General features: G+C 40.6%; 1 protein-coding gene across 1 annotated transcript in view; it reads right to left on the bottom strand.

The window, feature by feature from the left end:
- The window catches only part of MARCHF11 (membrane associated ring-CH-type finger 11), a gene marked incomplete at both ends in the record, with an annotated part of 112,402 nt that extends 93,549 nt beyond the window's left edge, over positions 1-18,853 (bottom strand). The window contains 2 exons of the mRNA XM_081308707.1: positions 17,003-17,158; positions 18,329-18,853. Of these exons, the coding sequence (XP_081164833.1) occupies positions 17,003-17,158; positions 18,329-18,853 (681 nt within the window). The remainder of the gene's footprint in view (positions 1-17,002; positions 17,159-18,328) is intronic.
- Between the last annotated feature and the right edge of the window lie 7,167 nt (positions 18,854-26,020).

Here is a 26,020-nt window from a genome sequence, read left to right as displayed (position 1 = left end):
TACATTATCTTGAAAATTACAGGCTCAAACATTCATTCTACAAATAGCCCAATTTCTACATGACATTCAGTGAGATGATGGAGCTTCTCTTCAAAACAATCCATCTCAGAAATTGTGTTTTTCAACAGAAAAACTGTACTTGTCCAAGAAGAAATAAGTTCAAAAATTAGTTTCTAGCTTGTTTTATTGTTACATTTATAAATTCAATATTAAAATAATTATAATCCTACATAGACTTAATGTGTCATATATGCAGACTTAATTATTTAAGATTCTACCCCTTTGATAATTCTGTAGATTGAACTGTGGCAACATAACTGAATGTTTTAAATTACTCAGAAAGAACAAATTGAGCATCTGTCCTTAAAATCTACCATTCTTTTCCCCTCAACATCTGTCTGACATATTCATTTTTTTCTTGCTCCTAAAACTAATGTCTTGAGTTTTAACTATAATACACTCTGTATAAAAACAGATCAGGGAAAAGGAGCCTCTAACAAGGATTTTAATGTATTGATACAATTACAAAACTGTAGACTACAAATATTGACCTTGCCAGTTCAGTTATGGAAAATTAAAACCTGGAATGAAATGTACTTAAGTGGGAAAACTAATTATGACACATATTCATTAGCATACCCTACTTCTGAAAGCCTAAATATTAAAATTTTTCCATCAACTAAGTAAAAAATTATGGATTAGTAATCTTCCCTAACCACCCCACCTAAAATTTTGACAGCACATCTCACCATTTCAAACTCACTTCATTGCCCAATGTTTTCCCCTTAGCACTAATTAACTTACTGATTAGTTTACTTGGAATTTCTACTTATGTATTGTTAGCTTTTCCAGAACATGTGACCCTGGAGGCCAGGATTGAGTCTTTTTGAACAAGTGTCAAAATAGTGCTTGACACTTAATAACTCATTAATAAATATTTGTTGAATAATTAATTGGATGAATAAATAAAGTGAATAAAGGACAAATCCAAAAGCTGACCATTTTATTCTAACAAGGTGAGGAGGTGGGAATCACTATGCAACTACCAAACACCAACCACTTTGGAAATGTACTTGCTTTATTTAATCATCTCAATAACATCAAGGAATTAATACACATGGTATCACTGTTCATCACATCTTACACTAAGCATCATATAATCTCAATCCTTCCAGAAAACATGCAGCACATTTTCAAAAGGTAGGGCTTATGTTGTGAAAGCAAATTGTGTCAAGATGATTTCACACTCAGGAGGCTCTGGAGATATGGAAGAAGCCACTGACTACTGATGAGTGGCAGTAAGACTCTCTTCCTTATCAGAAAAGCATAGGTTCTCACAATTCCTCCGTTTCCCACACAAGGTCAACTCAGATACACAGGCCTTTTTCTCTGCACTTTTTTTTTTTTCAGTGGTGGCCATCAAACCCAGGGCCTTGAACATGTTAGCTAGGTGCTCTTTCACTGAACTTCATCCTCAACCCAATACATGGACGAATAGAATAATTACAGCATTGCAATAGGTATTCAAAATACTTAATCTCAGAGAGCACATATTCACCACAATTGTAGAATCTAAGACTGTCCTAAATTGATAGCTTCATAATCAGAAAGCAATCTGATTGTTTGCTGATTTTCATAAGACTCTCCTCCAGGAATAACTTTATATAGGTACAAACCTCTTTACTCAATAATCCAACTATATACTCCCTATGAGACACAACTGAGATTCAAAGACCAAATACATTGAAAGCAAAAAGATGAAAAAAGATATATCATGCAAACAGGAACCAAAGGAGAGTTGGAGTGAATATACTAACACTAGGCAAAATAGACATTAAGACAAAACTTGTTGCTAGAGTACCATGGTTTTAATGATGGTGTCCACTCCAAAATTTGTATATTGAAATTTAATCACCAATGTAATTGTATTAAGCAGTGAAGCGAAGCGTTAAAGAGAGGATTAATTTGTGACAGTAGAGCCTTCAGGGTAGGGCTTTTCAGAAGAGCTGGAGAAAGTGGGCTCACTCTCTTCTGCTCTGCCTTAATTTGAGAACACAACCCTTATGCCAGCCAAAGAACAGCAATAAAGCACCTTCTTGGAAGAGGAGACAGAGCCCTCATCAGATACCAAACCTACCAGGGCCTTGACCTTGGACTCCCACTCTCCACAGTTTTGAGAAAATAAACTTATAAAATGCCAAGTCTGAGCTATTTTGTCACAGCAACACAAATGAACGAAGACACAGAGACAAAGGACACTGCATAACAATAAAATGGTCAACCCATCAGGAAAATATAGAACTTACAAATATATTTGCACCTAACAACAGAGCTCTAAAATACATGAAGAAATCAATGTACAGAACTTAAAGGATAAATAGACAATTCAATAATAAATATCAGGAAACTTCAATAGCCCCCCTTCAACTACATAAGATCAACAAGGAAAGACATTGACGACACAATCAAAACCATGCTTGACACTATAAATCAACCACACCAAACAGAAATCTACAGAACACTCCACTCAACGAGCAGAATATATATTCTTCTGAGGTACACAGAAGATCCTTCGCATATGTTAGGACAAAATTTCTCACCCAAAACACCATGGGCCATATGTGATTTAGAATTCGAAATGTCTGGCTTTTTAAAAAATCATGCACTTTCAGTATACAATCGAGGACACACACCATCAGCATGATCTAGGGCAGCACCCTTTAGCAAATCACACTGTGACTTCTGACGCTAATGAAGCAAAGACTATTTACAGCTTCAGATCAATTCAGATATTTTGTCATCAAATAGAATTACAAAACAAAATTTAAAAGCTATTGCTTCTACTGTCAAAACATTTTTGGGTGGGTCTGTTTTCCATTTCTGCTGCCACTGTCCTAGCATAAGTGCCCACTATGTCCCTTCTGTCCATCGAAAGTGCATTCTAGGGCTGGGGTTGTAGCTCAGTGGTCGAGCACTTGCCTGACATGCATTTGATCCTCAGCACTGGGTTCATTCCTTAGCACCACATATAAATAAATAAATAAATAAGACAAAGATATTGTGTCCATCTACAACTAAGGAAAAAAAATGTTAAAAAATGACTGTTCTGTGTTCTACATACAAATGCAAACACATTTATTCTGTGCTGCCTAAATAAAAATCTCTTTAAAAAAAGAAGCGCATTCTATCAGCATCCAGGCTTTGAGTCCTGCCTCTCTGCAGTCCAGGGTCCACCAAGCGACCAAAGGCATCTGTTGTCACTGTATTACTTCCCTGCCTGAGATCACCCAATACTTGCCAGAGCTCTTAAAATGAGAGTCTAACATCCCCAAGGCGGCCTGCGTGGTTAGGTAGAGCCCAGTTTCCCCAGGGAGGTCATCCACTCCCCCAAGACTCACAGTCTTCCAGTTACGTGGCCTTTCTTTGGTTCCTTCAAATATCTCAAGTCCTTTTCTGCTTAGGGTCCTCAGTTTCACCATCCTCCTTCCAAGAGCTCTTCATAGAGTTTCTCAAAGGCAAGATCACTGTTCACCTTGAGGTCTAACTCAGATGTCCCCTCCTCAGAGAGACTTTTCCTACCTCCTCCAGCTACCTCCTCATGCCTCCTGTGTATGTGTGTGTGTGTGTGTCTTAATAAACTTAATTTCAGAGTAGTTTTTAACTTACAAAAACAAAAAAAAACAAAGTCACAAAGATGGTACAAAAAGTTTCCATAAACCCACACCCAGTTTCCCTATTGTTAACATCTGACCGGGCTGTGGTGTATATATGACAAATAATCAACCAACACTAATATTTTATTATTGACAAAATTCCATATTTGACAAGGTTTTCACCAGCCCTTCTCAATGCCCTTTTTCTTCTCTAGGGTCCTAACCAGGATCCCACATTACATTTGGTTATCATGGCTCTTTGGTCTCTTTTGGTCTCCGACACTTTTTGAAGCTTTTCTTGCTTTTCTTCAGCTTTGAGGAGTCCTGGTGAGGCCCTTGATTTGGCTTTATCTGATTAGACTAGGGTGATGGGTATTGAAGAGGAGGATCTAGCTGGGTGCACAACTGTAATCCCAGCAGCTCTGGAGGCTGAAGCAGGAAGATCGAAGCGAGTTCAAAAGCAGCCTCAGCAAAAGCCAGGCGCTAAGCAACTCAGTGAGACCCTGTCTCTAAATAAAATACAAAATAGGGCTGGGGATGTGGCTCAGTGGTCAAGTGCCCCTGAGTTCAATCCCCAGTATAAACAAAGAAAAAATATATTAGAAGAGGAGAATCCCACCAGTAAAACAGTCTTATCACAGCATGTTAAAGGCATATGCCATCAACATGACACCCCAATAATGCTTGGTCATCACTAGCAATGTTAAACTTCATCATCTGGATGAAGTCTGCATGTTAGCCTTCTTCATTATGGAGTTAGTCTTCCTGCCCTTCCTACCCAAATGCCCCTTGGAAACAAGTCACCAAGCACAGGGACAGGGACATGAGCGATATCTCTTGGAGGGGAGATTGCATCCATAGATTGTTTGGAAGTATTCTGCCCAGGAGATTCATCTCCTCTTTTCCATTTATTTGTTCAATCATTTATTTATATCAATATTTATTCATGGATGTTTATAGTACAGGTTGAGTTATAATCCAATACCACATTATAATAAATATTGTTGATTAAATTATTTAATCTTTTTTCATAGAGGGGTCTTTCACAGTGGGCGCCTGTGTCCCTTTAACATGCCCCCATTCTTTTGGTTTTTTGAGCATATCTATACTTTCCAGCACTACACAATGCTTCAGTCTCATCTTGTGTGTGACTGTATCCTTTTAGTGCAGAACAGTAATGAAACCTATTTAGATCTGGCCCTAGCTGAGATTGTTACTGAGATGTCACTATTATTAGGCCCTCTCAACAGAGTGAGCTAGGAAATATATGTATGTATACCAATCAATCATACATAAAAATCTATAAATATTTCTAGATGTAACATGAGTTTATAGGGATGTACTAAATTTCAGTCAAGTACCAAATGGTCCACTTTACCACATCCTTTTTAATCACCCAGTACATTAGTCATATTTCTCCAGAGAAACAGACCAATGGGATGTGTGTGTGTGTGTGTGTGTATACGCGCGCACACGCGCGTGTTGCCTGTGCATGCATTTATTAAAAGATTTATTATAATAACTTAGCTTACATTACTATGGAGGCTGACAAGTCCCCGTATCTACAACTGTCAATCTAGAGACCAGGAGAGCCAATGGTGAAGTTCCAGTTCACGCGTGAGACCTAAGGACCAGGAGGACTGATAGTATAGCTTTGAAAGCTCAAGACCCACAAAGAATAAGTGTTTCAGTTCAAGTCCAAAGGCAAGGAAAAAAAACAAAACAAAACAATGTCCCAGCTAGCAAGCAGACAGGGAAGTGAGACTCCCTTTTATTCAAGGGAGGGTTTGCCTTTTTTTTATTCAATTCAGGCCTTCAACAGATTAGATGAGGCCCAACCTCATCTGAGGAACAATTTGCTTAATTCAATCTATGAATCTAATTGTTAATCTCTCCATAGAAATTTACTCACAGATACACCCAGAGTAATGTCTGAATAAATATTAGGGTACTCTCCAACATAAAACTGATCATCACACCCAGCACCCAGTTTATTTCCTTTAGAGTCATTACACTATCTATAACTACCTAATTTTTATATTTATTTGCTGACTTATTTTCTGTCCCTCACCATCAGTAATCTTAAATTCTAGAACAAGGGTCTTACTTTATTTTAACCAAAACTGTTACTTCAAGACTTAGAACAGTGCTTATTATGTAGCAGTGGTTAATCTATTGAGTTAATAATTTTTTTTAAAAAAAAGCAGTATTGATACATAGCTGATAGTAAGAAAGAGCAAAGATGAACTGTTCTGTGGTTATCCATGATCGTGAATAAAGCCACCTTCCAGGTCAAAATTATCACATATATAATCCACTGCCATGCTTTGTTTTAATATTATTCTCCATAGATTCATCATGACCTGGCAGTAAATTTTCCCTTCAGGTTATTGAAGGGAAAGCCGACATTTTTCGTCTGAAGTTTGCTTTAGCAGAGCCCTAATCATTTTCAAAATAAAGTGCATATTTCTTTTTGAAATTTCCTTTTCTGTAACAGATATTACCTTCAATCCCAGTAGTGGCAGGTCAGAGGAGGAGGCAGTGAAGGATAGGGAGAGTCATCCCTCACCCTAAGTGCTTCCTCCAAGTCACTGAGAAATGTGTCAACATCTAAGGGTTTTCCATGCATAGCTACCCAGCAAATTTTGGCAAAGTTAATTGTAGCTACAATATTTGTATTTCCTTTATTTTTAAAAATTAATAGAGAGGCCATCTGCATACATAGTTACGAAAAATATCTGCAAATGTTAACGTAGAGAAGTTAATGCTAGCAAGGAAGATGGGGGAGAGAGCAAGACAAACATATTTCCTGTGGCTTATGAAATATTCTTCCATAAGAACATAAATAAAATCCCCTGATATTTGTTAGAGTTTCTATCTTTCCCAGAATCTTTTTTTAACAGATTGAACAAACCAAGGCAAGCCTCTGTAAATTTCCTGAAATAGTTCCCTGTTCATCATAACTATTATGCAGTTCAATGTCGTGACACAAATTGAATAGGGAGATGACATTTGGCACAACTGCAAGACCATATATAACAAAGGAGTGTCCAGAGGGTTCTTATTCCAAGAGCTAGAGGCTTATGGACAGGCATCCTGGGCCTGAATTAAGCTCTTGGCCACTTGCACATAATTAGCATACCAAAAAGGGAAGCAAAACTAAAATGCCCATTAAGACAACAGAATTCTATTACTCCAATAAGGACACATTGCCCAAGTGTCACCAATCAAAATGAAGTAACTTGAAGAGACAAAAACTGGAATCCCAAAATGCCAAAGGGAGAATGTTTCCTCTGATAGGCTGAAGCAAAGCCAAAATGAGGGGGTGGTGGGATTAAAAAAAGAAAAAGAAAAAATCAGTGGAGTAGACAATGGGGACTGAAGGGAAGGGGGGAGGGATGGGACAAGAAAAGGTGGCAAAATGAACCGGATTTTTGCTGTGTACATATAAAAATACACCACAGTGAAACTCACCATCACGCACAACCACAAGAGGCTAATTTTCAAAAAACAGTAAGTAAATAGCATAAAGATCAGTAAACCAGAGGGAAGGAAAGAGGAGGAGGGGGGAGGAAAGAGAAAGGGGAAGTACTGGGGACTAAATTACAACAAATTATATTCCATGCTCTTATAATTATGTCAAAACGAATCATATTGTTATGTGTAACTAAAAAGAACCAATTTTTAAAAAACTGAAAAGAGAGAAGGTTATCAGATGGGAGTTTTCACATCATATCATATACCTAAGGGAGGGATGGAGTAAGAAATGGCTCTTCAATAAGTACCCTTACGGACTTTGCCTATATGGAAATGCTTTTGTGCGTGTGTGTGTGCGTGCGCACGTGCGTGCAACTGTCTCTAGTCCACCTCTGCTTAGATAAAACTTCATTTGGCAAAATCATGTGAAACAGCTGTTGAATTATGGCATATGCTCACGAGGAAGACATTGTCCGATACCCAAGGATACAGCAAGTACAAGCCAAGATGCAATTTCTCTTGGCCACATCCTCTGAGCTGCCATCCATTTACTGGTAATCGTAGGCGATTATCTACTCATCAGCCCATTCCCTGCCTTCTGCAGGGTCAGAGGAGCTCTCATTTTGCCCTCCAAGTCATCCCATTCTACTCATAGAAGGTCCAAAAATAGAAGGAAGCTGAGTTTCCTTTGTTCCAATCCCTTTAGCAAAACATCAGTCACATCCCAGCAAAGCTACATGCCAAGGGAAGGCAGGAAATGAGCAAGGAGGAAAGAGCCTGTTCTCTGCTCCATCTCCCTGGGTTGGAGTATGTGTTCACCACATTCCTAAAGCGGTTCTACAACTATACAAACCACTCATCAAAAAACGTCACCTTGTTTTCAGCCAGGTGGCAGATTTCACCCCAAAAAGAAATTATAACCAGTAGACATTCTCAGTAGCTCAGCCATACCATGATCATACAGTAAAATTTCCAACAAATTATTCAAATTCCCTGCACAAATGCTACATGAAACCCTTCAACCAGTGACAATCTCAAGAAAGCAAATGTGTCACACAGGGATAATTCCACATTCACCAAGTCTTTATTTCATGACATTTTATGTTCTGAAAAAAGCAGATATATCTCATTGGAAGATTTTTTTTTTAATTTTAGGTTTTAAAAATAGATCCCTGAGGAGTTGGGGTTGTAGCTCAGTGGTAGAGTGCTTGCCTGGCATGTGTGAGACACTGGGTTCATTTCTCAGCACCACATATAAATAAATAAACAAAATAAAAGTCCATTTAAAAAAAAAAGAAAAAAAGAGAGATCTCTGAATTACTTTTAAAGGATTTTTACTGTGGTCTAAAAAGCCGAATATATTTTCCCAGGCAAATTCTAAATAGCATTATTAAAAGATAAACTTAAAAACAAGTTGAAAATTAACAGCTTGTGGATGGCTAATATATGAGTAATGAATGCATTACTTCTTAAGATGCATCTTCACTGCAGAAATAACATGACCTCCATGATTCTGGACCCTTCGCTAAAACATTCACTTGTACATCCACTCATTCATTTATACCACAAATATTCACTGGATACCCACCATGTGACCAAGAAAAAGAATCTCAAGCAATATTGAGCTGTTTTTTTTTTAATTTGGTCTAAAATTTGTCCCACTTATTGTTATACTTACCCATTTAGCAAGCAAGGTTAGAAACCCTAAGCAAACTGAAATAATATCATTTTAAGACATTCAGAAGAGGGTATGCCAATCACATCTGCACATAAGAGAATCTACACCAACATTCTCCACAATGCATTCCAGGCCTCATTGAGATGAGAGGTGGCCTGTTCCAAGGACACTGAGAGCTCATTCTGACATGCCCCTGCCTTCTGCTTCTGACTTAACTGATGCTACTCCTGGGAATTGAGGATATGAGTCTGACACAACCAAGAAACCAAATGAAACAATGATTTAAATATTTAATATTAAAAAGAAATAGTATTTTGTCATGGAGCTCAAGTGCCACCATTTTTAAAATAATGCAAGCTCATCATGATTTCACTAGAAATTACAAACAACAACAACAAAAAAAAACTTTAGAGACACTTTGCACATGTAGTTTTCTAAGAGGTCATGAAACACCTCAGTCAACATCAATGTTCCATTTGTTTAAACTACTGCCAAGTGCCGCTGAGCCAAGTCCAGCTCACCACCTGCTCTGGCGTAGCCCTCACACTTTTACATTTTTAAGTGGCAGGGAAGAACATTTTAAGGAATAGTATTCCTTGACACATTAAAATTTTGTAAAATTCAAATTTCAGTGTCTATTATTAAAGCTGTACTGGAACACAGCCATGCTCATTCATTTATAAGTGTCTGTGGCTGCCTCCTTGCCAGGAGAGTGGCTACAATGGCCCCAAGGACTAAAGGGCTTTCTATCTGGCCCTTTAGAGAACAAGTTTGTTGACCTTAGATGTAAATAAGAAGTTAAATGGGGCTGGGGATGTGGCTCAAGCGGTAGCGCGCTCGCCTGGCATGCGTGCGGCCTGGGTTAGATCCTCAGCACCACATACCAACAAAGATGTTGTGTCCGCCGAGAACTAAAAAATAAATATTAAAAAAAAATTCATTCTCTCTCTCTCTCTCTCTCCTTCTCTCTCTCTCTTCCCTCTCACTCTCTCTCTCTTTTTTTAAAAAAAAAGAAGTTAAATGTTATCAAATGAAAACACAGAATCATGACAATGTTCCTCCATCCAACCACTGCCAAAGTGTCTTGCTACTCTTACTTGCTTTGACCAGTAGGTCTACCCATTTCAACTCAGGAGACTCAAGGGGAAATTCTTCCTTCCTGCAAGCAGGTGGATGCAAGGCCAAGGAAACAAAGAAGAGAAAAGTAGAAAAACAGATGTGTATGGAGAAGAATGCTCTGGAGTAGAACCAATGGGGTCTAACTGTCCCCAGGTCTTGTTCTATAAAGTTTAGAAACGGCAGAATACAAGGCCTAAAATGTTCCCTACCTCCTTTTTCTCCTGTCTCAGAGCTATCTGGCTCTTGGACAAGTTATAAAATTACTGTACACACAGCCTGTACAGTAAATAAAGTGGCTACAGTAGTATACAAAATTAATTTACATATTTCATTCAGTAGAGAATCATTAATCTTTTCTAGTGAGTCAATCGCAGATTCATGTGTTTGGGAAATGAGTAAGCAAATGAAACAAAAACAATTTCTAAGGCAGGGAAATTGCCTCGTGATGTGTTCTTTATTTTGACATTTGTAGTTCACTATAAGACACGCCAGCGTATACACTGAAATATTGCATTTGAGCACTGTTTTTCAGTTAACTCAGGTGTGGACATGAAAAGTCACCCCTCAGTTTCTCAACAGCTTTAAACCACAAAGAACATCAGTAAGAACCATTAGAGAAAAAGTCAAAGTGGCGGCTCACCATGTATTATGATCTGGATCTGGAATGTCCCCCCAAGGCTCATGTGCAGCAACCTTCAAAGTGAGGCTTTGGGGAAGTGAATGGATCATGAGGGCTCTGAGCTCATGGGGTGGATGAATGCACTGATAGGTGGATGGACTACTGGGAGATGGTAGAAAGTATAGCAGTGGGGGATGGTTGAAAGAAGTAGGTCTCTAGGGCACAGTGGAAGGGCGTTTCTTGTCCCCAACCCTTTCCCTCCCTCACCTGTCTCTCTCTCTCTCTCTGCTCCTCAGCTGCCATGAGTTACACAGTTTCCTTCTCCACACCCTTCAATCATGATGCTCAGGCACAAAGCAATATGGATTGAAACCATGAGTCAAAATAAACTTTTCCTTCTTTACGTTGTGTCTGTCAAGCATTTCAGTCACAGTGATGAAAAGCTAACACACCATGTCACAAGGGCACACATGTGGACATTTTTGAGAATTTTTAAGCCAAAAAGTGCAAAGGCCTTGAACTACTTCAAAAGACAGCATGCAGTACTGATGGAGTTATAGTTCTCGTGTTTTATCCACACATTTTCAAAACCTCAGCCAATTTCAATAATCTTTCAGCTCCTCTTAGTGCATCAACTACATCATGTTATCAGTTCTGAAGATGAAGATACCTCTTCCATGTCATCCTGGAAAATAATGACTACAGGAGTCCTCCAAAAGCTAATTAAGGTTCTACAAATGCCATACAGGTAAGCCCAGAAGTTCTACCTTAGAAAGATAACAAAGACAAACCCAGCTGGCACTATATTCCTCTCTAATTTATATCTATCATGATGAATCTCAAGGTTTAAGAATATGGATAAAAATGAAAACTCATCTCATGTCACCCTCCTTCTTAGGAGCCCTTCCAGTCACTCTTTCTGCTATAAGACGACCTGCTGCTGAGAGCACATTATAAATGTTTAAAGGACAAGCAGTAGTGGAAGGCTAATAAAAATGTTACAGGCTAGTAAAAGTGGCCAAGGGCCTGATACCCACAAAGGTATACGTCCCACATGAAGTCTTGATCCCTCCCCAGGCAAGAAAGGCAGGTAGATATTACTGTCCTTTCCTGGGGTACTCTGAGCAATGAAGGAGGAAGAAGGAAAGTTGGGGACACTGTGATTCTCTGTGAATGACACTTAGCTCCCCCTGGCCATGCTGCCCTCCAGGAATCTCTGAGGCTTCTCTGGCCTCCCCTACTGATAGGTCACAGGAATCCCACCCAACAGGGGCCCACTGCAAAGTACAAACGAGCAATGGCTGCCTGACTTTGAATAGTGCTGCCCTGAATCTCGCCACATTTAAAAGCACCTTATAACTCTAATTATGGGAAGATTCAGAAGGACGTAAGGAAGACCCATGGGAAATGACAACTAGAAACGAAATAAGTTACGTTACATCTCATTACACCTGCTGGTCCATTAATTATTTATGATAATTAATTTGATCTGAAACTGAGATGGGTTCCCCCCAAAAAGCAAGAGATAATAATCTAAAGACAAAGAACAATACTGGATTCTTAACACGCATCACTTGGAAATGATCTAAGTAACCATCCACAGATGAATGGATGAGAAAACATGGTATTTAGACACAAGAGAATACGATTCAGCCTTCAAAAGAAAACAAAATTCTGTCATTTGCTATAACATGGATGAAACTAAAGGACGTTATGTGAATTGGAATAAACCTAGCACAGAGAAACTGATAACAATATAATATTACTTGAGATGTGGAATCTACAAAAAGTTGAACTTACGGAAGTAGAAGGTAGAATGGTCAGTACCAGAGACTGGGGCTGGAGTGGTTGGGAAAGGAGAGATGTTGGTCAATGGGTACAAAGTTATAATTAGAGAAAAGGAGTAAGTTCTGGGGCTCTATTGCCCAGCTCAAGGACTGTAATTAATAGTAATGTACTGCGGATTTCAAATCAGAGAAGATTTTAGGCATTCTTACCACAAAGACTTGATAACTATTCGAGGTGATGATTATGCTAATTAGTAGGACTTAATATTCTATAAAGTACATATGCATTGACATATCTCGTATCCTATAAATATGTGCAATTATTATTTTTCAATTAAAAATAAAATAAGACTTTAAATGACATGGAAAGAGGGATCATTAATGTCACTTTGATGACAAGAGACTGAAGAAAACATGAAGGACCTGTGAACAGGGGCCAACTGAAGGTCCCCACTCCCTAGGTGAGAAGTAATTATAATCACAGCCAAAAGTCAGATGGCACCTACCACATTCCAGGTGCCATTCTGAGCTCTTCACGTGTGTTTCCAATCCTCAAAATAATGTATGAGATTGGTGTCATTATCCTATATAAAGATGAGCTAACTGAAGCACTGAGAGTCTAGGAAGCTGGTCTAAAGAAACAGCTATTACTTCATATTTACATGTTTTTATATTTGTAGGCAGTGCAGTCTGCTTTTATAGCAAGTTGAAAGTTTCCTATACAATGATTTATCTAGTAAATGTTACCTCTTCAAAGATCCATATCTCTTGATAAACTACTAAAAGCTTCATAAACTGGAATATGGTTTAATTGACTTATAATGTAACCAACATCTCAGAATAAATTTGATCTTATATGTTCTTGCATCTCACTAATTATAGACCGTACTATGAGATTTGAAATAGAATTATCCTTTACTCTCGAAATATCATTAATGTATCATTTAGATATATTAATAAATAAAATAGATTCTGCAAGTAGGTAGGAAGGTAAATGCATTTTAATTACCTCAGATTTAATTAACTCCTACAGCTAATGATGTAACAATTAAGATTTAAATATGTTGTAGAAAATACATGTTAACTTTCTATCGGGTCTTATTAATGAGCATTACTAAAATCCAATGAAATGGAGAGTTTTAGACCCCATTTCTAAAAGAACTCAAATGTCAATGAGAGAAAATAATTAAAACTAAGATTTGAGACCTACCGCAGCATGCTTCTCTCATACACACCTGCTTCCTGGCTCCTTGCCCTTCATTATCCCCACCTCCCAGTGAGCACCAGGGGATAAATCACAGTAATAATCACTTCTTAAAGTGCTTGAAGACATGCATCAAAAATCCTGATTGAGTCCATCTCCCATACATGCCCTCAGTAGGGCAGCTCTGCTTATTTCTGCCAGTGGACCAAACACAGAGACCAGGGCAAGCACAAGGAGCCATTTTAAAAGCTATCTCCTATGATGAGTTAAGGATGGACATTCTCTTTAAAAGAAAAACTGGACTCCCTTGAATCTGAGTTGGTCTTCTGACTTGCTTTAAACAAAAAAATGCAGAGATGTGAAACCATGTTACTTCAGAGGTTGAGCCTTAAAAAAATCTGTAACTTCCACTTGCACCTTTCTGAAGTCCAGTTACCACAGCCTGAGAAGCACAAATGGCATGGAAGGACAAATGAGGCACCAGTAGGCAGCTCCAGGGAGCTTCCAAACCAACAATCAGCACCAAGAACAAGTCAACCAAGTGAGCTATCCTTGATGCTCCAGCCAATCAGACCTCTGGATTATAGCGCCAAATGATGTCACATGTGGAACAGAACCTCCCAGCTGACCTCAGTCAATACAAACACACAGTTAATAAGTAATGGTTCTGTTTAAACTATTAAGAACTCAAGTGGTTGTTATGCAGAAAAAGGCAGCCATAAACTTTGTCAAACCCTCTTAGAGACACAGTTCCTACTCACCAGTCTTAAACAAGACAAGTTGATAGACCCAGAAACATCATGAAGGCTAGGAGTAGACTGAGAAGAACACTTGCTAGAACAGTAACAATGGCTATGGCCCCTGGAGCCAGACTGACCTTGAATCCTGGTTTTACCCTTTACTAGGTATGTACCTAGTAGAAGTTACTGACCTTTTCTGAGCCTCAGTTTCCACTTGGGTAAAATAGAGATAATAATATTCCTCACCTCTCTGATTTGCTACATGGACTAAACAGCAGTATCCATAAAGCACTTAGAACAGTGCCTGGCACAGAGTAAATGTTCCTTAGATGTTATCTCTTCTTATTATTATTTATTCTCTATTTTTCTCTACATTCAAGGAAATACCTGCTCACAGTTGTGGGACGGCTCTATACCTGGGACAGAGAGAGATGGAAAGTGAAGGGAAGGGCCATAAATATGCTTCTGTGGGACTCTTCACCATGAGGAAGTGGATCCCTACCTACCTACCAAAGCAACACGAATGTGATAAATGCTAATTCTGAAACTCTGGACTTACACTGGCAAGGGAAAAAGATAAGAAGCTCGGGCTTTTTATCATCCACAACAGAAATGTCAGGCAAGTGGCCAAACCTGATCTGAGCAACTGAGTATAAACTACTCCTATGTATAAGAACCCACTCTGGGAACTTTATAACTCTTTTGTTTATTGAGAGCACCATGCTTTATTTATAATGGAGTCCTGAAAAGTTATCTCATCTCTGGTATGATAGAAGCTATTATCAAACTCATATCAACTTTGTTTCTATATGTTATTTCACAATTCATGGCAACAATCAGATCAGGTTACCTACTGATCCCAGTATTATTTATATATGTCATAATAAAATGTGTTGCTAAATGTGTTAGTAAGAGTGGATTAGTTAGAGGGTTTTGTGGAGAGAAGGAGGTCCATATCAACATAGTTTGAAGATCTGCTTTTGTTAAAATAATCATTGAGTATTTTTAATGATGTAAAAGACAGCAGTAGTCAATTCTTTTTTGCTATAGGAATACAATTTGTGTGTGTGTGTGTATGTGTGTGTGTGTGTGTGTGTGCGCGCGCGCGTGCATATCCCCAGCCTTTTAGTTCCATTTTTAAATGTTCTTCAAGGACCTATTTCTATTTACTTCAAATTATCCCAAATGAATTAACATGTAATGTTCATAAGCTGAAGTTTTCAAATTACTGAGTAAGCATTCTGTTTCAACCCTTGAGCTTCTGACCATAGTCCTTCTCATTAGACTTTTTTTGCCAAAGCAACAGCAACTCTCATTTCTTATCTTTCCATATATTTGTATTCATAAGCTATTATAGATATAATTACATTAACCATGTCCTGACCTTTGGACATGGTTCCATCTGTTTTTCAACACAACTATGATAGACCTCTAAATTGATCTCCAAGTAGTTTGATCAATTAAAGGTTCTGGGGAAATGTGTCAGGCTTGCACCTATCTTCAGCATGATAACACCACTTATCCAAATTAGTCATGCTTCTTCTTTTCAAATAATTTAAAAGCCTCAGGTCAGCTTGAGAAAATTCATATTTTTATTTCATGCTTGTTAGTCATGCCTTAAATGGCAACTACCAGAGACGCAAATTAATTGCAAACTATACGAATGATGTGCAAATTAAAAACTATGAAATTTAAATTATTAATGCAGCAATATTTTAGCTCAAGTAGTGTTTCTTTCTGGAAACACTACAATTTCCTATAATGTTATACTACTCAATGCAAATCACATTTGGTGATTTAGATAGAAACAGGATTTTATTGCATTTTCCCCCTCTCAACTTTTCAATTCCCTCTTCCTGTTCCTCTCATTATCTCCTTTGTCTCTGTACTAACTTTTTTCATTTGTCTATTTAATTTCAGTCCCATCTCACTATCTGACCTTATCACTTACATGTTACCCTACTTTTCTTTAAAATGTCATTCTTAACATTCCATGTTTTACATTCTACCAGCCTACTCAAAGAACCCAATCAGGTGCACCAGGAAAAAAAAAAAAAGAAATAGTTTTTCCCCCCCCAGGGCATTTGTGTACATTGTTGTTATGTGATTTTATACAAAAGTTTAATAATATATGTGATACCAGTAGTATTATTGAAAGTAACTCTTGGAAATACTTCTGCATCCACTGTATAGTTGAATACAGCAAAAAAATGAAATGGCCAAAATTTAACTGTGAAAAAAATCTTCTATGAAAAAAGAAAGCCTGGTTAAATGAAAAGAGTAATTCAGATTAGAACTGATAGGTTCAACCAAAGTTTCCATAGTAGTAAAGTTTTGCTTTCCATAAATGGGGCTTATCACTGTTTATACCCATTAACAAAATATTAATAAGATACATTGTGTAACATTTCTAATTAGTAAAAATAGATTTAAATAGGGCATACGATATTTTACCAACTTGATCTTTTAGAAACAAAAGTGGTTTCAATTTGGTCAGTAAATAACAAATTATTGAGAAAACCATTTGATTAAAATGTCTTTTGAGTTTCTCAGATAAATGTAATTGCTTTCTCAAAGCACATCTCTACAAATTCTAAATCTTGGTTTTACTGCAATTTGCATAAAATGTTTTAAGTAGCATAAGTAAATATCCTAAGTAATAACTAAACTCAAGTGCACTCGTGTTAACTAGATTATTTCTGGAAAAACAAAATGTCATGTTTACCTGGCAAGGTTGTTTCATCTTAATGGCTATCACGTGGTATCTATAACAGCAGAGCTCGCAGGTCCAGGAGCCTCTCTCACTGATCCACTTTAGCAGGCACAGTTGGTGTGTGTACCGAACTGACCCATCACATCGGCAGGGATTTAATAGCTCTCCCTGGAACAGAAAAAGGTCAATAGGAATATTTGTGTTTGTGTCTTTATTTAAAAATACAAAGCTTGCTTTCTTTTTTCTTTCAAAGTCATTTACCCAGAAGGATGCAAGCATCAAGCTCTATCCCAGAAAAGCAAATTAAAGTTTTATACCTCTGATGGGAATGAAACTAAAGTCTTAAAACTATTTCATATATATTGCTGAGAGTTATGACATAAATGTTTCTACTAACATACACAGTGTCTGCAAGATATAGCTCCCAATACCCTTGGGGGAAAGCTGTACTATTAAATCTCCTTAATAACTTTTAAGTGGATGGTCAGATGCATTTCCTCTGTAGTTATTCTTAATCATTGCTAAAGAAGAAATGCATGGCATCCCAGGAAGCAGCTTGCAATAGCATTATGCTTTTACTTTTTCTAAATGTAGCATCATAAATATTGACTTAGGGCACTATATCCCTGAAAGCATGCATATTCTTATACAACTTCCTTACTTTTAAAAATATTAAGCCTAATGTTTTCTCAGCCCACACATTTTGTAAAAGAGATATTATCCTCTATTGTGCATGATCACTCTCATATAAGTTTGCATGCACCTTGAATGGTGCTCTAGAATTCTGTTTCTAACAAAATATAAAGTACTCTGTTGGCTAAGTTGCCTTTGTTTCAAAGCACTTTCCTATCTCTCTTGAAAGAACTGTAACGTGCTTTTCACATCAGTAAGACGCAACCACCAAAATCTTCAATAAGAAAAGAACCTGCTCTTGTGACATGATTCAACTCCAGTCATGGTCTCAGGGTACATTAATGGACTTCACCTTACATTCTATAGTTTTGCTTCTACGTACAAACCAAAATCCTTTGAGTAGTTCACGAGAGATTCTTATGGCCTTACAATATCATTAAAGCACCCTACGAACGTGTAACTACAAAACCAGGCGGTGAAGAAAAAGTGTGGAGCAAATTAGCCCCATATTCACCACCGGGACATTTTCATCAGCTTCCACAGAAAAGGAAGGGGAACCACAAGGCAGCCACTGCTCAGAAGGCAAGACCAGACCGGACAAAAGGGAGGGTGCGCTGTCCGTGGTGCTGAACCATCGAAAGCGGGAGCCGTCCCGACACTGGCCGAGTCCACTGGCTGCTGCCCTGGAGTCCCACCGGGCCTTACCTGCTCCGCGCCCTGGAAGCAGATCTTGCAGATGGGCTGGTGATGCTGGTGCTGGTGCCCGGCGCGTTGGTCGCCGCCGCCGCTGCTGCTGCTGCGGCTGCTGCACACGGAGCGCGTCTCGGGCTGGTCGCCGGCGCCCCGCCGCTCGCCCTCCCCGCCTGCGCCGGCCTCAGGCTCCCCGGGGCCGCCCTTCCCCTCCGCCGCTTCGGGGACAGACACCTCGGGGAGGTGCCTCGGACCCTCCCCAGAGTCGTCAGCCGCCGACACCTCCTGGCCGGCGGGCTGCAGGGGCAGCGGCGGCGGCGGTAGCTCGTCCGTGCCCCTGCGCCGCGGGGATACCTCCCCCGGCGGGTCATCCGGCCCCGCCGTGCGCTCAGGGAGCACAGGCGGCGTGGGCAGCGGCGGCAGGTAGCGCGGGACTGCGAGGACCGGGGCCGGCTCTCCCGGGGGCGGCGGGGGCGGCTCGGCGTCTCCGCTCTCCGCCCCGCGACACAGACTGAGGTTGTGGCCGCCCTCAGAGCTCATGGTGCTGCCGCCGCCCTCCTGCCGGCCCGGCTGGAGGGCCGGGCACGGACTGCAGCCGAAGAGAGAGCGGAGGGGGAGGAAGGAAAGGGGAGGAGGGAAGAGGGTGGGGAAAAGGGACCCGGGCGCCGAGGGCGGGAGGGCGGGACGGGAGGGGACGCGGAGGGCCTGGCGCGGCGGCAGAGGTGGCTGCTCCGCGGAGCCGCCGGCTCGGCTCTGATGGAGGCGGCGCCGAATTCGGCTGCGCGTGAGAGCCGCGCTGCGGAGGGGGGCGTGGGGGAGCTGCGGGGCAGGAGGGAGGAGCAGCGCGGCGGGCGGGTGGGCCCGCGGAGTGGGCGCGCAGGGAGCTCGCGCCGAGTCCGGGGGCGGTTCGTGGGAGGGAGGCGGGGGGCGCGCAGCCGGGGTGAGGCGCGGCGAGGACCAGCTGGAATTGGGGGATCCCTCAGCGGCTCCACCGACCCCTCCCCGGGGCCGCTCACGTCGGTTCCGGGGCGGATTACCCCTCTCCAAACGGCGCGGCACTGCGGCTCTCGTGCAGGGAAAGGGGGAGGGGTCCGAGGCCGCCAGTCCGGAGACGGTTATTGGGTGGGTAAGTGGGATTCAGCAGCGCGGGCCGGGTGGGGGCGCGATGTCTGAGCCCGGACCTGCGTGGGAGCAGGGGCGCGCCAGACCCGCGTTCTGGGAGCATTGGAGCCGGAGGAACAGGGGCGCGGGAAAGGACGCGCGCACCCGGGTACAGTAACCGCCGCTGACCCGTGATCGCTCCGGGGCCTCGAACCTTCTCCCTCAAGGGCACTCGCCTTGCTGCCTGAGAGCCTTCAGATAGAAGTCACTGGAAGATTTATCCTCCCACTGTGTGTCACGCCCCTGATTCATCCCCGGGTCTTCCTCGCGCCCTCTCTCCTGCAGTAAGTTTCCTGGGTTATTTCTAAGTATCTTGTGCCTACGAGGTCACAGGGTTATCATTTCTTGGAATGATTCCTAATAGTGAATCTTGATGCTTGTGGTCACTTTTCCTCCTTTCAGTAAAAGGATGGAAGGAAAAGTGGTTGCAACCTTGGATCCAGGTTTTACTCACCCACCCTAAACCCAATTTCTCCCTAACTGCACCTCACAAAACCTCTCTGGGACATCTCTGATCCTTTCTGAAATAAACTCCCTCACTTTCAGGGAACTAGAGAAAAATTAGCACATGTAGTGCATTCCAGATTCATACAGTGTGAACTCTGAAGTCACTGGATTTCAGTACTGTAATGTGTCCATGCAAATCAATGCTGATTTTCACTGATGTAACACTTTAACGTCCTGGATACAACCAGCTCTTAGACTCGCTCTCAGAACAGTCATTTGGGGCTGCATTTCACAGCTGACGCCCTGGGATCAGATAGGCATACTAACTTGTTCAAGGTCACTGATCTTGTAACAAAGAACTTTTGAGCTTCCTGACTCCAGATTTACCATCTCAAACACCAATGATTTTTTTCCCCCAATTGTTTCTTCTGCCTCTTAAAATGTGTTGTAGTAGATGGTTTGTTTGGTGGCACTGATTCCCATTAACAGATGTTTTGAAATGGTGAGGCGAACTACCAGCCTAAGTTAATTTTTTCAATTACACGGTTTGGCAGGAAGAAGCATATTTGACTTTTAAAAAAATAACGGCTCTTTAAACAAATTTGTTTGATTGGAAAGTAGGAAACGAAGTAGGAAAAGAATTCAAGAATGCTTTGTCACAAATGGCCTCAGATGAAATCGTCTCCGGAATGTCCTCTTCTTGCACTTAGTTCCCTCAGATGAGCTTATTTTTGGTAGCTGAGTGACAAGAAGCAAGCACATTTTTGAAATAATAATCCCTGCATGCCCTAGGAACTTATCACATTGGAGAAATGTGATTGTTAATATGCTTTCATTTTTGGTCCTCACTTGTCAAAATAACGTTGCATAAATTTGTATATTACCTTCTTAAAATCATTGTAAGCCTTAAGATAATCATAAACCTTGATCAAAACTTCTTAAATTAAAAAGGTGTCTAAATTCATATGGAAAGCACTATAACACCTGCTCACCCACGGTTTCTCCTGGGTCTCCAGTCTTCTCCCTCAAGGGCATTCTCCCTGATGCCTGAGAGTCTTCAAACTGAAGTCTCTGGAAGATTAATCCTCCCACAGCACAAACCTTATAGAGTAATTCAGTCAACACAGAAACTGGACAGAGGAGGAAAGGACCACAAGACTAGGTATGTCCTCTCAGTTGATTGTTTCTGAAGAATAAGTAACTCCAATAAGATAAAATTAAGTTTCTTAGATCAGTCGAATAGAGGAAAAGGAATAGGGGGAGGGAGGAAGGGAGGAAAAGGGAAAGTACTGGGGACTGAATTAGAGCAAGTTTTATTCTGTGGTTTTATGGTTATGCCAAAATGAATTCTAATATTATGTATAACTACAAAATATTTTTAAAGATACATAATAAATTATTGTAAACTACAGTCACAAGTTTCTTTGATACGGTAGGGGATCACATGAAATCATTCTATCTCAGATTCAATGACCTCCAAAGCTGACTTCCCTAAAAAAAGGGAAACATGTGTACAACCTTCAGTTAACTCAGTAAAGCTTTAATGATCAGGAAAAACCACCTTGTGACCTTTGACTATCCCTCTGTTGTAAAATATGGAATAGTGAGAAAAGATGAATCATGCTCAGCTGCTGGCACCCAGGTGGAAAAATGACAGAGACAAGGAGGCCAGATAAAGAAGGGCAGGGGAATGACAGGACACTAGAGCACCAGTAGCCAATGTGTACCCACCAAGAAAAGAATAGATGATGGGAAATTAAGTTTGAACAAATGTTGAGTGCTACTTTAAACCTGTCTCAACCTACATAAATGAGGAGAAAGATAATGATAGTGCAACAAATGCTAGAAAAGTCTCCATTTTTACGCCTTCTCACCCCAACACACACATAGTACAGTGTGCCCCTCACCAGATGAAATATTCCCTTATGAGGTCTAACCCCTTTAGTTTCTAGAAGTGTCTTAAGGAGGGGAGAGAGTTGGGGGCTGAAGCAAGTGTGTCCCAGCAAGTTCTTGGTGGTATTAATGGATGTCTGTAGGATATTCATCTTCAACTTCCTCAGAATGCACCTCCTGTAGGTGGCCCTGGAGCCAGCTCAAGCATGTAAATAGGAAACAAGCCAAGCTACTGAAGGTCTGAGTGTTTTCACAATTATCCTGAAGCTGAAGTAGGTGTGATGACCTTGATGTGCCCTCCAAGCAGTGGCAGTTAGCCTGGAGAACTCTTAAGAATTGCCCTCAATTCTTAAAGTTTAACTCTTCAGGATGTTCCAGAACTGTTCAGTCAGCACCTTTGGGACACATGCATTTGTCTCTGTGGCCACTGAGTACAATACTCAGAATTCTAAGTTGCTTTCAGATATCTGAGAGAAAAGAAACTAAGACCTTTGTTGTAGAACAATGAGATTGTGTCATGTGTGTGAAAGAGGGTGAGTTTTAAAGAGGATCGTGAAGTGGAATCTGTGCTATTAGCACCACTCAATGCAGAACATAGCTTTGTTAGGCACGAGAACCAAAGCAGTGCCACACATGATAACCCAGTGACATGTGCAGAGGAGTTCACAACTTTTATTTCCTGTTCTAAACTCTCCACTTAATTCTTGATTCATGTATCAAATTATATTCTTCACAGCGACTTCTCTTTTTTAATTTAATTTATTCTAATTTGTGATATATGACAGCAGAATTCAATTCAATTCATATTATACAAATAGAGCACAATTTTTCATGTCTCTGGTTGTACACAAAGTAGAGTCACACCATTCGTGTTTTCATTCATGTACTTAGGGTAATGATGTCTGTCTCAATCCACTATTTTCCCTACCCTCATGCCCCCTTTCTTCCCCTCCCTCCCCTTTGCCCTATCTAAAGTTCATCTGCTCCTCCCATACTCCCCCATCCCCATTATGAATCAGCATCCTTATATCAGAGAAAACATTTGGAATTGGCTTGCTTCACTTAGCATTATATTCTCTAAACCCATCCATTTACCTGCAAATGCCATGATTTTATTCTCTTTTAAGGCTGAGTACTATTCCATTGTCTTCACAGCTCTTTCTAACTAACCAGGTCCAAAAGCAAACACCTCAAAACCTTTTCCCAGTCTTCATCGTGTCAGTAAACCAGTTGTTTATACACCTGGTTGTTCAAGCCAAAAATCCCAGAAGTCATCCTTGACTTTTCTTTTTTGCATCATACATTCAATGTATAAAAGAAAATCTTGCCAGTATACTTTCAAAATATAAGCCAATTTTCACTACTTTTCCTCTCATCCCCATCATCCCAGTTTAAAATACCATCGGGATTACCAAACCATTAGAATTATCAAAAGGGCCTCCTAACTGACCCCTCTGCTTCTTACCTTAGAACCCAAACCCTGTAGCAGCCACAGTAACCTTTTTCAGTGGAAATCCCATCATGTCAGACCCCTGCATAGTACCTGTCAATGGCTTCCTGACACTCTTAGTGTAATATTAAAATACCAGCTAGCCCCTGACTGCCTCTCTGAAAACTTCTCTAAACCCTCCCTACTATGCCTTTGCTATACCCAAAGATGCCCCTCTTAAATTATTCCAGTTCTCATGGCTCATCCTGCACTTCACTCAGTGGTACCTCATCAGATAGTTCTTCTAGCTGGGCTCAGTGGTGCATGTTTATAATCCCAGTGGCTCAGGAGGCTGATGTGCAAGGATCTTTACTTCAAAGCCAGCCTCAGCAAAAACAAGGTGCTTTATAAAATACAAAATAAGGCTGGGAATGTGGCTCAGTGGTTGAGTGCCCCTGAGTTCAATCCCTGTACCCTATCCCCAAAAAAGTTCTTCTATCTGAAATATAATCCTCCACTCTTATTTTAGGTCCAATCCTGGCCTAGCATTATTCTTTCTCGCTTCATTTACGACTCAACATTTACATTTACTTCTGTGTTCATATATATCTACAGTTATATCTTGTATATTTTGCTTTCTTTGTTTTCTCATTTAGCACCTTTGTTAAGAACTCTGACCCCATTGAAGACTAATTTGTCCACAACTCTGTAAGTGTGCCTAGAAGCGTGCCTGGCCAGAGTAATGTTCAGCCAATATTTATTCAACAAATGTCTGACTAATCCAGTCCATCAAGCAGGAAATTATTCATCAGCCTCTGTGTTTAAGACACCGTGCATCTGGTTAAGCTGAAGTTCCCAGGTGGGAACACAATCTGTAGAAATATGCTCCATGTGACACAAAATATTTTTTCCATTGCTTAACTGAATTAGCCAAAATTATTCTCTTAGCATTGTGCAGTTGCTAACTAATTAGTCATTTGCTTCCATGTGTAAGTGAGGTCAAAGTCTGCCATGACCTTGATCTTGTGCTCACCAAAGACATTTGTCAGAATGAACACCCTGATCTTGAGGAAGGCACTGATATTAAGTATGGATAGAAAATCCCTATATCTGATCAATCCCATTGCTGGTCAAAATCCCCCTGTGAGTTTACACTACCTACTAGCACCTGTCAGTTCCACTATTTCCCTCAGTCTTTCTAGCATTGTCTCCTGCATTTCTCCACTGTTTTCTGTTCCTCCTGGCCCTCCCACTCATAGAGGCTTCCAAATCTAAGCTGGCCAGTCCCCTTTCTACCCTTATTAGGGTATGGGGGTCCCTATCCACTTCCTTCCTTATCTTGACCTGACTTTTATCCAAGAACCTGAGGTCATTTCTGAAAGCTTGCTGATGCCTAAACTTTTAATATAAGCATAATCAAAGGTACTGATTCCTACCAAAACACTTCCTCTCACTCCCCCATAACATTTTGAGAACTTCAAAACAATAAAATATTATTCTGAGAGCATGCTTGGTTTGTAAAAGACCATATTACATTTTTTTCTATTTTTTTAAGTTGTAGGAGGATACATCTTTATTTTATTTATTTATTTATTTTTATGTGGTGCTGAGGATCGAACCCAGTGCCTCACGCTTGCGAGGCAAGCGCTCTGCCACTGAGCTACAACCCCAGCCACCATATTGCATTTTACTAAAAAGTCTCCCCAGGGGTCTTGAACCTGGGAAGTGTTGTTTACATCAGAGATGTGAAGACATTAAAATCCAGGGAATGGCAGTGTGCGCTGGATATCCTGGAGCTTCCTGACACCAGAATGCACCTCGATGGGGCCATCCAGGCCTTAGAAAGATCTCAAATAAAGCCATCTCTGAGTCCCCAGAAATGAAAATCATCTGCATTTCGTCCACACTCACACATTAAATGATTAAGTGATTCTTACCTTGTGCCTTAGGCTGTGGAGTTAGATATGCACTTATCTGAGTTTTTCTCCTATTGTGCTAGATTACAAGCCACTTGATTTCCATCTATATTTAAATGGCCCTTGTCTCTGAAGCATATGCTTAATATGTTGCCATAGCATGAGCTCAGTAAATACATATTAAGTTAGTAAATATTAACTGAATTCTTAATTTAAAAGAAAGACTGTTTACTTTTTAAAACTTATTGATAGAGTTCTATACAAACAACAAAGAGAACTATGTTCCCCCTGAATTTGGAGAGCCAAGTATTACTTGACGAGACAGAGAACTTGCCAGACTGAGACAAACCCTTCTATGGAAAAAGTTTCAACAAGGATTTGGTGCCCTTTAGGATCATTCAAAGGCAAAGGACTAGACAGTTTGCTTTCTCTTTCCCCTTTCCATGCCCACTTTTCTCCAGGATACCGATCTCACCCACCTTGGCACTTGATTATTTTGAGAAGAGTGTAACTCTGAAGCAAGAAGCAAATCCCGATGCTATGTGAGAGCCTGGCTTCAGCTGTGTGCTGGCCCGAATCCTGGCTGCTGCGGGCTCCTTTGCTCTTTCATGGGGCCCCTGCCATAGAAGTGGCTCCATTTAGACAGGAAGAGGAATGAGCTGCAAGCTTACACTAGACCACCAACCTCACCTCCACCCACCCCACCTTTTTCCAGACTAAAATTTCCAGGAAAGAATTGTGATTGTCCCCAACCTGGGTGGTGAGCCACTGACCAGTTGCTGAAGAGCCTTTTACAAAACTACAGAGTTATTGTGAGTAAATAGCAATTCCTCAAAGAAAGAGAAATGTTCTTTTCAAGGG

Source organism: Spermophilus citellus (genome assembly GCF_964194105.1).
Source record: "Spermophilus citellus genome assembly, chromosome: 1".
Taxonomy (NCBI): Eukaryota; Metazoa; Chordata; class Mammalia; order Rodentia; family Sciuridae; genus Spermophilus; species Spermophilus citellus.
This window is presented reverse-complemented; position numbering and strand designations above follow the sequence as displayed.